We start from the raw sequence: 13,443 nt of genomic DNA, 5'->3' as shown, positions 1-13,443 counted from the left end.
GCATTGCAGAGGGCGCGGTCCCTTTTTTTTTTTCTTTTCTCCGTGAACTGGCAGTACCCGACGGGCTACGGAGCGCAAAGCACTGTGGGCTTGTTCCTGAGGTGCATCGTGGGAAAAATCTTGTCCCGGCTGTGTTGTCTTTGGAGCTTCGGTGCCTGCTGGCGTTGAAACACCGCAGACAAAATGCCAGAGCGAGACAGTAAGGCTCGGGTCATTTGTCCTTCTTTATCTGCAGGATTTGGGACACTTGGGCCCGTTGTTTTTGCTTCAGAGTTTAAGCTCTGTGTGGTGGTGTGATGCTGGAATCTGGCGAAGCCATTTGGTCTCGAATGAAGCCGGGGCAGCTCCGGACTATTGTTTCTAAGCTTTGTCCTGCCCCAAGTGACGCCGCGTGTGTTTTGTCTGTGAACTCCCCCTTACCGCCAGCACTTAATCTTGGGTTGTGCCAGTTTATCTTACTCGCAGTATCTTGGATGTCATTTTCCGGAAGTGTTTGCTGATCCTCCAGCGCGGGTTTAGGGGCCCCCTCTCTGCACCAACAGCTCCTTGTATTTTCTCACTTGGGCACTTATTACTTTGTACGGTCACTGTCGCTGTTTCTGCCTTGTCACTAGAATATGAGCAGTTTGACGTGAAAACGTCAGTATTGTTCGCTAATATAGTCCCAACTTTTGCACATGCACAGGAACTGACACGGAAGAGATTGATTAAATTAATGCCAATTCTTTTTTTTTTTTTTTTTTTTAAAGGTGAGCCTTTCTCCAACCCTTTGGCTCCAGATGGCCACGATGTGGATGATCCTCACTCCTTCCACCAGTGGGTATTTCAGTATAGGACTACGGGCATGAACTGGGGGATGATTAGAGTGGTGTGGGAATGGTGAAGGAATTCTAAATGTCTTGTCAACAAGGATGGTGAAAAAAATTGTACCACTTGCTCCTCTATCTCTAAACTTTAGCTGGATTAGGTCAACTGCATGAGAGTATTAGAGGGGAAGTTCTGGATGGGAGGGTGCTAGTTCTTAATGTTTAATTATACATGATACAGGAATTGATTCTTGTAGAAAATTAAAGTAGAAGTAAGGGTAATGTTCTTTTTTGATAACATCCCCAGTTCCAGTCCCTTTCTTAGAGGTAACCACTGTTCCTTTTTTACATGTGTCTTTTTTTCCTACGTTTTAAAAAATCCATTTATATACATAAATGTATGTCTGAGGAAGATATGTGATTATTTTGTAAGTTGAAGTATTAAAATTAAATGGCATTGTATTGTATATTTATATCATTTTGCCATTTTTTATTTTCCCCACTCATTGTCTTGGAGATTATTTTCATGGTAGTGGCAAGGACTCCCTCTTTTTTTTTTTTTTAAGATCTATTTCAGAGAGAGAAGTTAAGAATGCGTGAGCAGCAGGGAGGGGCAGAGAGAGAGGGGAAGTAGACTCGCCACTGAGAGGAGCCTGGTGCAGGCTTGATGTGCTGCACCTTGATCTCTGGACCTGGAGATCACCACCTGAGCCAAAACCAAGAGTCAGACACTCAACTGACTGAGTCACCCAGGTACCCCAAGGACGTCTTCCTTGATTAGACTTTCATCAGGCTTCTTTGGGGTCCATTTTTGAGTAGGCCTTTTGGGTTCAGTTTTAGCAAAGAATGCTCCTAAGCCATTTTATGGAGAGTCCCCTTAAGTAATCAAGTAGATCAGTCAAACTCCTTTTTCCCCACCCTTGATGGCTAACCAAGTTCCTCTTAGTAATTTTTTTATAAATCCCCAGTTGTCCCAGTTTATTTTCAGAGTTGAGTTTCAGACCTTCTTCCCTTTTGCACTAGTCTTTATTCCTATTACAGTAATCTTGAACAGTGTCTTCCTTGGAACACTTAGCAGGATTCTTTGCTAAAACTGGGCACAGCAGGCCAAGGAAGAGACTCAGTCAGAAGAGGGCTCAAAGGGGCCTGACTAAAGTTAGGTCAAAGAGTGAGTCTTTGTCACTGTATTGACTAAAATTATCTCTTGCACCATCATTGCTGTCTGCCGCACATTTGGGAAACACTGTCACAATCTAGTCTCTAGTTAATGGCCACTTAGGTTGTTTCCAAGTTTTTATTACTTTCAAAGCTGAAATTGAGGGGTGCCTGGGTGGCTCAGTCAGTTAGGCATCTGCCTTTGGCTCAGGTCGTGATCCTAGGGTCCTGGGATCAAGCCCCACGTTGGGCTCTTTGCTCACTGGAGAGCCTGCTTCTCCCTCTCCCTCTGTCTGCTGCTCTTCCTGTTTGTGCACACACGCTCGCTCTCTCTCTCTCTCTGTCAAGAAAATAAAATCTTAAAAAAGATAAGCTGAAATTGAACCGTTTTTACATGCTTTTTATACATTTATGCCAGTAATTAACAAAGCTAAATATAGGTGAGCGGAGTTGCTAGGTCATAGGATATATGCACTTAAATTTTGATACAGCGAAATTGCCTTCACATTGGCTATACTGACTTACATTCCCTTCGGCAGAATATTCACTTTACAGATTCTCACACATACTTGATTTATCAGACTTTATAATAGTCAACACTTTGATGCATTAAAAGTGGCATATTTTTGTTTTAATTTGTATTTTCCCGATTTCTGGTAAAGTTAACCATGTTTTTTACATATTCCTTTTCCAATTCTTACTGGGTACTAATTTTTAAAATCTTTGCCTTCTAGATCAAAACTCACCAATGAAGACTTCAGGAAACTTCTCATGACCCCAAGGGCTGCACCCACCTCTGCACCGCCCTCTAAGTCACGTCACCATGAGTAAGTTCTGGAGTCTTCCAACCTGTCTCCCATCTCTTTCCTACAGAAAATTACTGAACTAGACGTCATAGGAACTGGAAGGCTAGTTCTTTTTTGAAGACTGTGATTCTGATTCTCTCTCGCTGGAGATTGAAGCTCCAGTGAAGACTAGGGCGTGCTAAGATCTCAGAGTATGTTCCACATACCCCTTGTACTACTAGAGTTGCTGCTAATGCTTAAATGGGCAGATTTCAGGGTCCATTCCAACCCTAGGGACTCAATACTGAGGTAGATATTGGGGGATATAGAATTTTAATAGTGCTTCAGGTGGTTGTGGTGCTTTCTAAAGCTTAGAATCACTCAACTACAAATAGAGATCTGGATCTCTGCATGGTCGAAGCTTTTGCTTTGTTCCATATTCTAGGCTTTTCTTCAGTCCTCAAGGCCAGTTGTTGGGGTTTCTGGGGCTGTGGCGGTATTTTGCTATCAGTGAATTTCTTTTTCTTCTAGGATGCCAAGGGAGTACAATGAGGATGAAGACCCAGCTGCACGAAGGAGAAAAAAGAAAAGGTGAAGGAAGGATGGAAGAGTGTTGGATTGTAAGGTGGAGAGTGTTTTTTTGAAAGGAGTAGGGGCCAGTAGTTACGAGGCTGGAGATTGAGGTTTTCCTTTATTATCTTAAGGTTCTCTGCTTTAGTGGAGAGGAGTGACAGGCAGAGTGGCAATTTAGAACTTTGGAGTCAGTGTGCAGTATTTTAATCTCATCTTTACCAGTTCTTAGCTGGATAGTCGTGGGCATATTGACTAACATTTCTAATCCCCAGTATTCTCATGGGTAGAACAGAGAGTGATTTCATAACTTTTATCAGGTTGTCATGAGGATCAACTGTGATAGTGCATGTAAACACCTAGCACCAGTGCCTGGCATACTGTAACCACCCAGTAAATCTTGTCTGCCGTTATCACCATCACCATCATCATTATTATTTATAAAATACTAAAATTTCTGGACCTGGTATTTTGCTGTTCCTCTCCTCTGGGGGAAGACCACCAAGGAATGATTTTCTTTTTCGAAAAAGATTTTATTTATTTTCACGAGAGAGAGAGCAAGAGCGCAAGAGCGTGCTCGAGCGTGAGTTTGGGGGAGGGGCAGAGAGAGAAGCAGACTCCCTACCAAGTGGGGAGCCTAATTCGGGACTCGATTCGAGGATCCTGGAATCATGACCTGAGCTGAAGGCAGACTGAGCTTAACTGACTGAGCCACCCAGGGCCCCAGGAATGATTTTCAGTTGAAATTTAGAAGGTGATAAAAATTTAGATAACTTCCTGTTTGTCCTATAGAAAAGTCTCATACCTGTTAGAGACTCAGTGATACAGAGTTGGGTGGCATTGAAGAATTCTGAAGTGACAGATGGAATGTCCTGAGGTGGCATTGGAAGAATATATCTGTGAGCTGGAAGATGCTATAATTCTGATTTTGAGGACTATCCAGAGGTGGCCAGCAGTTCTATGAGGACATATATGAGCTTTCACCAGACAGTTGGATGAAACAGGCAGGAACAATTCTGCTGAGCTTGGGATAGCAGCTGGTGAGCCTTACACATTTGTTTTTCTCTGGTCACAGTTATTATGCCAAGCTTCGTCAACAAGAAATTGAGAGAGAGAGAGAACTAGCAGAGAAGTACCGTGACCGTGCCAAGGAACGGCGAGATGGTGTCAACAAAGATTATGAGGAAACTGAGCTGATCAGTACCACAGCTAACTACAGGGCTGTGGGCCCCACTGCTGAAGCGTGAGTACCCAGGCAGCCAGGGCACGATTCCCTCAGCCTCCCAGAGTCCTACAGTCACAGTGTGAATTCCTCTTAACACTTTCTCCACTTTGGAGCCCAAGCTGAACTTGGCACTCACAAAGGACTATTCTGATGTGGCTTCTTTCATTGTACAGGGACAAATCAGCTGCAGAGAAGAGAAGACAGTTGATCCAGGAGTCCAAATTCTTGGGTGGTGACATGGAACACACCCATTTGGTGAAAGGCTTGGATTTTGCTCTGCTTCAAAAGGTGAGCCGTGGTGGGTAGGTAGAGAGTAATCCTAGAATGCTGAATCCTCTTGTATGGGCCTTTCAAGGTGAAGGAGGGAGACTGCTGTCAGCCCAGACGACATAGAAGGGCTAATGGTGGCTCTTGTTTAGGACTAATTGCTACTCATCCTTTAAATCTCAGCCTCAATTTTATTTTTGGGGGGGAAACCTTCCCTGATGACCCAGAGATGATTAAACCCCAATCGTCACTTCCCACTTCTACCCTTGCATAGCTCTTTTATTTCACGTATCATAGTTAATCACATTTTGTTTGTTGTCTCTTCTGCTGTAAGCTCCATTAGGGCAAGGACTATATTGTCTTGTTCAGTATTGAGTTCCTAGTTCCTGGCACAATGTGGTGGATTGGTGTTGGGTAAACATATGTAAAACGAATAGATGTCTAAATCCTATGTGCTTTCCTGTTAGGTACGAGCTGAGATTGCCAGCAAAGAGAAAGAAGAGGAGGAACTGATGGAAAAGCCCCAGAAGGAAACCAAGTAAGTAAATACCGGGGAAAGCTTAGGGTTCAGGAAAGTGGGACCTGAAGTAGGAACACATTTGGCAAAAAAGAAAATTTTTTCTGTCTTTTCAGGAAAGATGAGGATCCTGAGAACAAAATTGAATTTAAGACACGTTTGGGTAAGTAGAGAATTTCTACACTAGCAGTTGTGCATTTTAGGTGAATTGTAGGGAATTTAATGCTTTGAGCAGAATACGCTTTCCCTTTTCCTCAAACTTCCTCTCTTTCTTGCACCCAGATTAGCTAGTTCTCTTAGAATACTCTGGCAGAACTTAGATGTGAATTTAGTCACTTCCTGCATGTTATTAATGTTTCCTCAGTTAGGTTGGAAGCTCTTGCAGATTGTGGCTTATGCATTAAGGAAGGTAGCTTATAGCTTATGTGTTAAAAAGAGGTAGGATGGTTGGTGATTAAAAGCTCAGAATTTGCAGTCAGAGACCTGGGTTTGAATCCTGGTGATGAAACCACACTAGGGATGTGGTATTAGGCAACTGACTTTGTCTATTTTCAAAAATAGCATTAATTCACCTTAGGGGATTATCGGAGCAACAAAAAATAGTGTATGCAACATGCCTATCACATTGAGCATGTAGCCTAGCCGGTTTTTCCATCACTGTCAATATCCCCTTAAACCTCATCCTTCTTCCCCACAGGGCCTAATTCAGTGTGAGGCCCATAGCACCCTTGAGAGGACAATGTAAAAGAGTGGATAGGCGCTTAGCCTTTGTAGTTAGACAGCCTAGGTCCCGGTCTTTATTCTTTTCTTAGTAGCTGTATGACTTCAGGTAAATCACATCACTCTCAGCTTTAGTATTCTGATCGGTTAAAAGGAGATAATAATGTGCACCTTCCAGGGCTCTTGTGAAGATTGAGGCCGTAGTATTTGGTGTGGGAGTAAGCACTTACTAAATGGAAGCCGTTATTGTAGAAGCTTCTCAGCGGCTGTGCTTGCTCCTCTTCTTTTTGTAGGCCGCAACGTTTATCGCACGCTCTTTAGGAGCAAGGCGTATGAACGGAATGAGCTGTTCCTGCCAGGCCGCATGGCCTATGTGGTAGACCTGGATGATGAGTATGCTGACACGGACATCCCCACCACACTTATCCGCAGCAAAGCGGATTGCCCCACCATGGAGGTAAGTGATCCAAGTCCGGAGAGCTTGTCACGTGGGCCTCAAACCTGGGAATCAGCCTCCATTCTGCCCTGGGCCTCATCCACCACATTTAATCCATCACTAAGTCCTGTCCACTTTTTACTTTTTAAATTTCAGTTGAATCCCTTCACTTTTCTCTATCAGTAACATTCCAATTGAAGCCATCATGTCTTGCTGGAACTATTAAGAGATGCTCCTGTTTTGTTTCCTCGCTTTCACTCTGCTTTCTCTCCAGTATTTTATTTTATTGTTTTATTGATTTAATTCATGTGCCATATAATATGCCTTTTGAAAATGTACAATTCAGTGCCTTTCAGTATAGTCATATGCAGCCATCACACAATTTAAAAAAATTGTCATCCACCTCGCCCCACAAAAACTCTGTACTCTTTAGTCATAACCCTCACCATCCTCCTATCCCCCTTTCCATTGTGATTTTTACATATGGCCAGTGTGATCTTTTCAGCATGGGAATTTTTATCTCACCACACTTGAGAAGGGTTCAATATTTCTTTTCTTTTTTCTTTTAAGGATGTTCATATATATATATATTTTTAAGATTGTATTTGTTTATTTGACAGAGAAAGAGAGACAGCGAGAGCAGGAGCACAAGCAGGGGGAGTGGGAGAGGGAGAAGCGGGCTTCCCGCCGAGCAGGGAGCCCGATGCGGGGCTCGATCCCAGGACCCTGGGACCACGACCTGAGCGGAAGGCAGCCGCTTAATGACTGAGCCATCCAGGCGCCCCTCAATATTTCTCATTATTAGGATAAAGAGTAAAATCTTTGTTGTGGCCTCTGAGCCCCTGCACCTTCTGGCCTTCTGAGCCACTTTTTCACCATGATTCCGTTTGTTCTCCAGTGAATCCCAGCTATCTAGAATGTGCTAGATTCACTTTCTTTCTTTTACTCTTTTTTTTTTTTTTTTTTAGAGGGAGAGAGCATGAGCAGGGGCGGGAGGGGCTGAGGGAGAGAGTCTGGAGCAGGCTCCATGCCTATTTTGGAGCCCAACGTGGGGCTCAATCTCATGATCTTTAGATCATGACCTCAGGGGCACCTGGGTGGCTCAGTCGGTTAAGCGTCTGCCTTCAGCATGAGTTGTGATGCCAGGATCCTGGGATCGAGTCCCACATTGGGCTCCCTGCTCAGCAGGGAGTCTGCTTCTCCCTCTGGCCCTCCCTCCGCTCATGCTCTCTCTCTCAAATAAATAAAATCTTAAAAAAAAAAAAAAAAAAAAGATCATGACCTGAGCTGAAATCAAGAGTCAGGCGCCCAACCGACTGAGCCACCCAGGTGCCCCTAGATTCACTTTTGACCCAGACCTTTGTATATATCATTCTGTGTGCCTGGAATGTCCTATGATACCTCCTTTCCCTGTTTTTTACCTAGTTGATTGTAATTTATTCTTCAATTGGTTGACTGAGTGAGTGAATGAATGCATGAATGAATGAATGAATGACGAGATTCTTGCTCTGTGGGATAATACCCTTGCTGCTTGGGGTTTTCAGGCCCAGACCACACTGACCACAAATGACATCGTGATCAGCAAGCTCACCCAGATCCTTTCCTACCTGCGGCAGGGTACCCGCAATAAGAAGCTCAAGAAGAAGGATAAAGGTAACCTGGAGGATTAGGAAGAGAAAGCTTAACTCTGGAGGGGCATCTGAGGGTGGAACCAAGGTTACCTGGAGCCTTCTATGTCTAGAACATTGGGAGGCTCCTGGGGAGCAGAAGAAAATGGGAGCAATGGAGCATTAACAAGGAGATGGTTACATCCCGGTTCTGTCTGCTTGACCTACAGAGGAAGCAGTGGTCAGCTTTGAGGCTTGAGGAGGGAGAGTATGGGGAGCTTTTGTTATCCCACCTTCTAAACAGATGTTTAAATGGTCATTCAGAGCTGGAGAGCGTGGTTAGGCTGAGAGGGAATCAACTCAGGAATGTTTTCTTCACTGTTTTTGTATTTTAGGGAAGATGGAAGAGAAGAAACCCCCTGAGGCTGACATGAAGTATGTATCCTACCCCTGTCACCTGCTATGTGTGAGGAAAGGGCTGTGTTTCTTGTCTTTGGCATTTTGGGGAGGTCCTAATGTGAGAATCTGGAGAAATGGCCAGGGAAGATGGAAGTGTGTATGACTTGTCAGCTAGTGATCTCTGTTTTTCTAGTATATTTGAAGACATTGGGGATTATGTGCCATCCACAACCAAGACTCCTCGGGACAAGGAGCGGGAGAGATATCGGGAACGGGAGCGTGATCGGGAGAGAGAGAGAGACCGTGACCGAGAACGGGAGCGAGAACGAGATCGGGAGAGGGAGCGGGACCGAGAGAGAGAGGAAGAGAAGAAGAGGCACAGCTACTTTGAGAAGCCGAAAGTGGATGATGAGGTGAGATATGGCCCTCGTACAAAGTGGTGAAGCTGCCCATCTCTGCCTGCTCCGCCTGATACAGGATTTGTTTGTTATAGAGGTGCCTCAGGGCTCCATAGCAGCAACTGGGTCAACTAATCCAGGGTGGGAAGCATCCTGGAAATGAGGCAAGAAGTGGGTAGGGAAGTGATTCACAGATCAGTGAAGCAGGGGCGGGATGAGTGTGAATCCCTCATGGCCATACTCACTTCAGTTTCTGTTTTCTTTCCAGCCCATGGACGTCGACAAAGGTGGGTGATGGGTGAGACATCTTGCATTCGCTGTGGCAGTCTTGGGCTGAGAAACTGTCCTAGAGCTCAGAGCTGGCAAAGGTTGGGATTGTGGGACTTCCTGGTCTGAGTTCTCATTAAGATCCATGTCTTGCTCCATGGAATAGAAAGAAGATGAATCTGGAGTTAACTGCATCTTCCTGGGCAATGGCAGGGCATTTGCTCTGCTAGATACAGTTCCTCCAGCTGTGGGGTTCTGAAGACACGAGGGAGGTCAAACTGGCAGCATTCTGTGTACATAACCCCATCTCAACCAGGGTAGCTCATTATTTAAGGATTCATTTATTTTCAAGAGAGAGTGTGTGCGCACCCACATGAGTGGGGGGAGGAGCCGAGGGATGGGGGAGAGAAAATCAAGCACACTTCCCACCAAGCTTGGAGCCTGACGCAGGGCTTGATCCTGTGACCTTAAGATCATGACCTGAGTGGAAACCAGGAACTGGCTGATCAACCGACTGAGCCACCCAGGCGCCCTGAAATACCTCGTCGTTATTAGTTGGAATTTGATTAAAATTTTGTTAGCTAAAAGTTGTTTCTTTTGCTTAAAAAAAGGACTTTATGAAAACAGGTTGGAAGTATGTGTGGGGAGCAGAGATAAGTTCCTTGTTTCACAGTCTGAACAGAGTTCTCTTTTCCCCTAGGACCTGGATCTGCTAAGGAGTTGATCAAGTCGATCAATGAAAAGTTTGCTGGGTCCGCAGGCTGGGAAGGCACTGAATCATATCCTTTTTTTCAATATGTTGTTGGATTCTAGAAAACTGTTGTCATGTTTTCTTTCTAATTCTGCCTACTTCCCTGCTTCCCCACAACCCCCAGCCCCCACCCTGCTTCTTGCCTTTTATAGTGAATTTTGTCAGGAATGCAATCATTATGACTTTCCCATTTCTCAATGGACCCATTCAAGTCCTTAAAGAGTTTTCATTTTGGGGCTTCTAGCCCTTGGCCCTTCCTTCTTGAAGCTTTTCTGCTATAGGTAGAATTATTTTCTTTAACATAGCATATGCTGAAGAAGCCAGAGGACAAAAAGCAGCTGGGAGACTTCTTTGGAATGTCCAACAGCTATGCCGAGTGCTACCCAGCCACGTGTGTGAGACTGTTAAGGGAGGCTGGGATGACTGGAGAACAGGTTGTGGGGAGGGGGCTGAAGTGGCAATTGGATTACCCGGGACCGAGGGGTACTTCTTACTTGGATGAACTATTCTTTTAGGCACTGAGTGGGAGGGCTTGGGTTGGGGGTGGTGGTGGTCATTTTTGGGCATATAGCATCTTAGTTGGGTAGGTTTCTAGATAAAGCATAGGGGTCTGGGTCTGCACCATCTGTTTAATTTGTTGCTTCTCTTTAGGATGGATGACATGGCTGTGGATAGTGATGAGGAGGTGGATTATAGCAAAATGGACCAGGTATGGTGTTGGAAGGACGGGTGGGGAGTCTTGGCAGTTACTCTTTGGCACATATCCTCCCCACTCCCAACAGATCTGTGTCTCATTTTCTGGGACTTAACCTTCTGTCAGCTACTAAGAGCAGCAGAATTGTGGAGTCATGGGAAGCTTAACTTTCAAAGTGTTTGTACAAAATGAAATGAGATAGGCCAAAAATAGATTTATTTTTATTTTCTACAAAGTGCCAGGCTTTGATTTCCATAGTAAGCAGTAAACAAGCCTTTAGTGTATAAATAGAAAGGGTAGAAGGAATTTCAGTTTAGAAAATAATTGAATTTTATTCTAGCCAGGATTGAAATACTCTTCTCTAGTCCTAAAAACAAAAGTACTCTAGAGGGACCTGGGTGGCTCAGTCAGTTAAGCAAAAGACTCTTGATTTCAGCTCAGGTCTTGATCTCAGGGTTATGAGTTCAAGTGCTGCGTTGGGCTCCATGCTGGGTGTGCAGCCTACTTAAAAAAACAACAACAATAACAACAAAAACTCTGATACATAGCACTATTAATGATGAAGAAGTTTCATCTACTTTTTTCTTGTTTCTCTTTACTGCAATGGTTGAGCCTTGTTTAATTCCATCTTGGAGACTTGCTTAACCCTGGTTTTGCCATTTATTAGTTTTATGACCTTGCCAGTTTGTTTTACTGCTTATGCCCCAGTTTACTCATCAGGAGAGTGGAGAGGAATATGGTTCTCTTTTAATAGAGTTTGAGAGAATTAAATATGTGTTTAGTGTTCAGAACAATGCCCAGTACATAGTAAGTACATAGTAAGCATTTATTATTATTTATCAGGGTGGGATTTATGAATAATGAAACAGGATTGTGAGAGAACATGGCTTTAATAAGGGCTAAAATTGTTTCCATGACATTTCTTCCTTCCGTGTCCCCTTTCTGTCTTCCAACAGGGTAATAAGAAAGGACCCTTAGGCCGCTGGGACTTTGATACCCAGGAGGAATACAGCGAGTATATGAACAACAAGGAGGCTTTGCCCAAGTGAGTCGGTCCTAAATATGGCCAGGGAGTGAGGAGAGGGATGATGGTGGGGTGGGCTAGCCTTCACCAGGTTAGAGGGGATTCCTAAGCAGGTTCTTTAGTCACAGGGCCATCTGGAAACACGTTGGTACTGCTGTGCAACCTCTGGTGCCTTCTTTCCCCCAACTGTCCTTTATTTTTCTCAGAGCTGCATTCCAGTATGGCATCAAGATGTCTGAAGGGCGGAAAACCAGGCGCTTCAAGGAAACCAATGATAAGGCAGAGCTTGATCGCCAGTGGAAGAAGATTAGTGCAGTAAGTGAGATCACCCCTTGGGTGGACTTCAGCTGGGAGGAGACACTGGCCCACAGATGCAGGAACAGGCAGGGGGTTGGAGAGCCAAGGAAGTAGGAGAGAGGTCAGCGTGTTGCCTCAGGTGATCTTAGACTGACAGCGTAACTGTTGAGTGTAACTGTTCTTTTTTGTAGATCATTGAGAAGAGGAAGAAGATGGAGGCTGATGGGTGAGCATCAGCATTCTTCTTCTGGGGCACTGTGGGAATTGCTCAGAGTGTAGATCTTATGCTGACTCACTTCTCCTTCCATTGCAGAGTTGAAGTGAAAAGACCAAAATACTAATCTCCAGTTCCAAGTCCAAAAATATTCCCCACAAGGATGGGCTCACCAGTGCTTGCTTTCTACAATTCCCCAAATAGTTGCAAGGTCTCTTTGTGAATGTATATAAAATGTTATTGTATAATCATTTAGTTCCATTAAATCTGGCTAATCTACCATCATGTCTTCTCTGTTTGAGCATCCTCCCTCCCGGGCCCCTGAAGCACTAAGAGGGCTACTAATTCCACTGATTGTGTAAAATGCCCAGGCAGAAAAGTTAGCTTTCCTTGAGCTGTGGTTCTAGATTCCTAGACAGTAAGGATCCTAGCCAGGAGGCCTAGTGGAGAACTAATGACCTCACTGATGGGCAAGAGGTAGATAGAGGAACGTAAGGATGGTTGGTCTCAAATGTCAGACTCATTCAGGCCCATTTGGGGGCCCACTTTTAGCACAGAGATTCCCTGGGAATTAGGGTCCACCCAGTGGGCTGCCAGTCTGATCCCAAGGTTGTGCAGGACTAGGCTGTAGGTGAAGACGGCTGATGAGAATCCCTTGGGGAACAAAAATGGATTTATGCCCTCCTGAGCGCTTTAGTAATTCTAAGCACAAATTGCTGCTGCTTTGGCTGAAGGGATAACCTTGGGGAAGTGCCTTGGGGGATTCTTATGCTAAGCCCGCAGGGTGTGGTGCCCTTCAACACCCGAAATGTTTGCCAAAGGCTCTGGCCTCTGAATCATTCCATCCCTAACCTTTTCCTCCTTTCTGCTCATTGCCAGCACTTTGGTCTGGTGCTCATAAGGATCATCCCCTTTTTTCTGGCTGGGTCCCTAGCTGCCATTGCCTGCCCTGAGCCTAAGACCTCGGATCAGCACATATAAGGAAAGCTAGAAGACCACTTTAACCTTGCCTTGCCTTTGGTCACTTTCAGCTTGATAGGGCAAGAACATTTGAGGAAGGCAGCTTTGCGTATGGCCTCTAGGAGGTTGAAATTGGGCTCTGTCTGCAATAGCACCTAGAATGCCTAGTATCAGACAGTAAAGGACACCCTGGTTTTCATGGTTGTAGGCATTGGTCCCAGTTAAGAAAGAGGTCACAGAGACCTGGCTTAGATGAAGATACTTAGAGGGTCATTAAATTTAAGACCTGGGGGTTGGGGTTTGTGGCTGGCTCAGTCTGTAGAACATGTGACTCTTGATGTCAGGGTCCTG

General features: G+C 44.8%; 1 protein-coding gene across 1 annotated transcript; it reads left to right on the top strand.

Annotated features, from left to right (window-relative positions):
* Positions 1 to 43: 43 nt before the first annotated feature.
* On the top strand, positions 44 to 12,412 carry IK (IK cytokine). The gene is made up of 20 exons (XM_025852158.2): positions 44 to 199; positions 750 to 816; positions 2,696 to 2,788; positions 3,278 to 3,337; positions 4,392 to 4,559; positions 4,715 to 4,829; positions 5,276 to 5,346; positions 5,442 to 5,488; positions 6,339 to 6,502; positions 8,026 to 8,134; positions 8,484 to 8,523; positions 8,681 to 8,900; positions 9,154 to 9,172; positions 9,853 to 9,931; positions 10,214 to 10,294; positions 10,555 to 10,612; positions 11,554 to 11,642; positions 11,828 to 11,936; positions 12,110 to 12,144; positions 12,232 to 12,412. The coding sequence occupies exons 1-20, from the start codon at positions 184 to 186 to the stop codon at positions 12,257 to 12,259; spliced, it is 1,668 nt and encodes a 555-aa protein (XP_025707943.1). The 5' UTR covers positions 44 to 183; the 3' UTR covers positions 12,260 to 12,412.
* The last annotated feature ends 1,031 nt before the right edge of the window (positions 12,413 to 13,443 follow it).

The sequence above is a fragment of the Callorhinus ursinus genome, unplaced genomic scaffold, assembly GCF_003265705.2.
Source record: "Callorhinus ursinus isolate GAN/ISIS: 27379988/994484 unplaced genomic scaffold, GSC_fseal_2.0 scaffold83, whole genome shotgun sequence".
Classification (NCBI taxonomy): domain Eukaryota; kingdom Metazoa; phylum Chordata; class Mammalia; order Carnivora; family Otariidae; genus Callorhinus; species Callorhinus ursinus.
The sequence above is the reverse complement of the archived record's forward strand: the minus strand, read 5'-3'. Positions and strand labels throughout refer to the sequence as shown.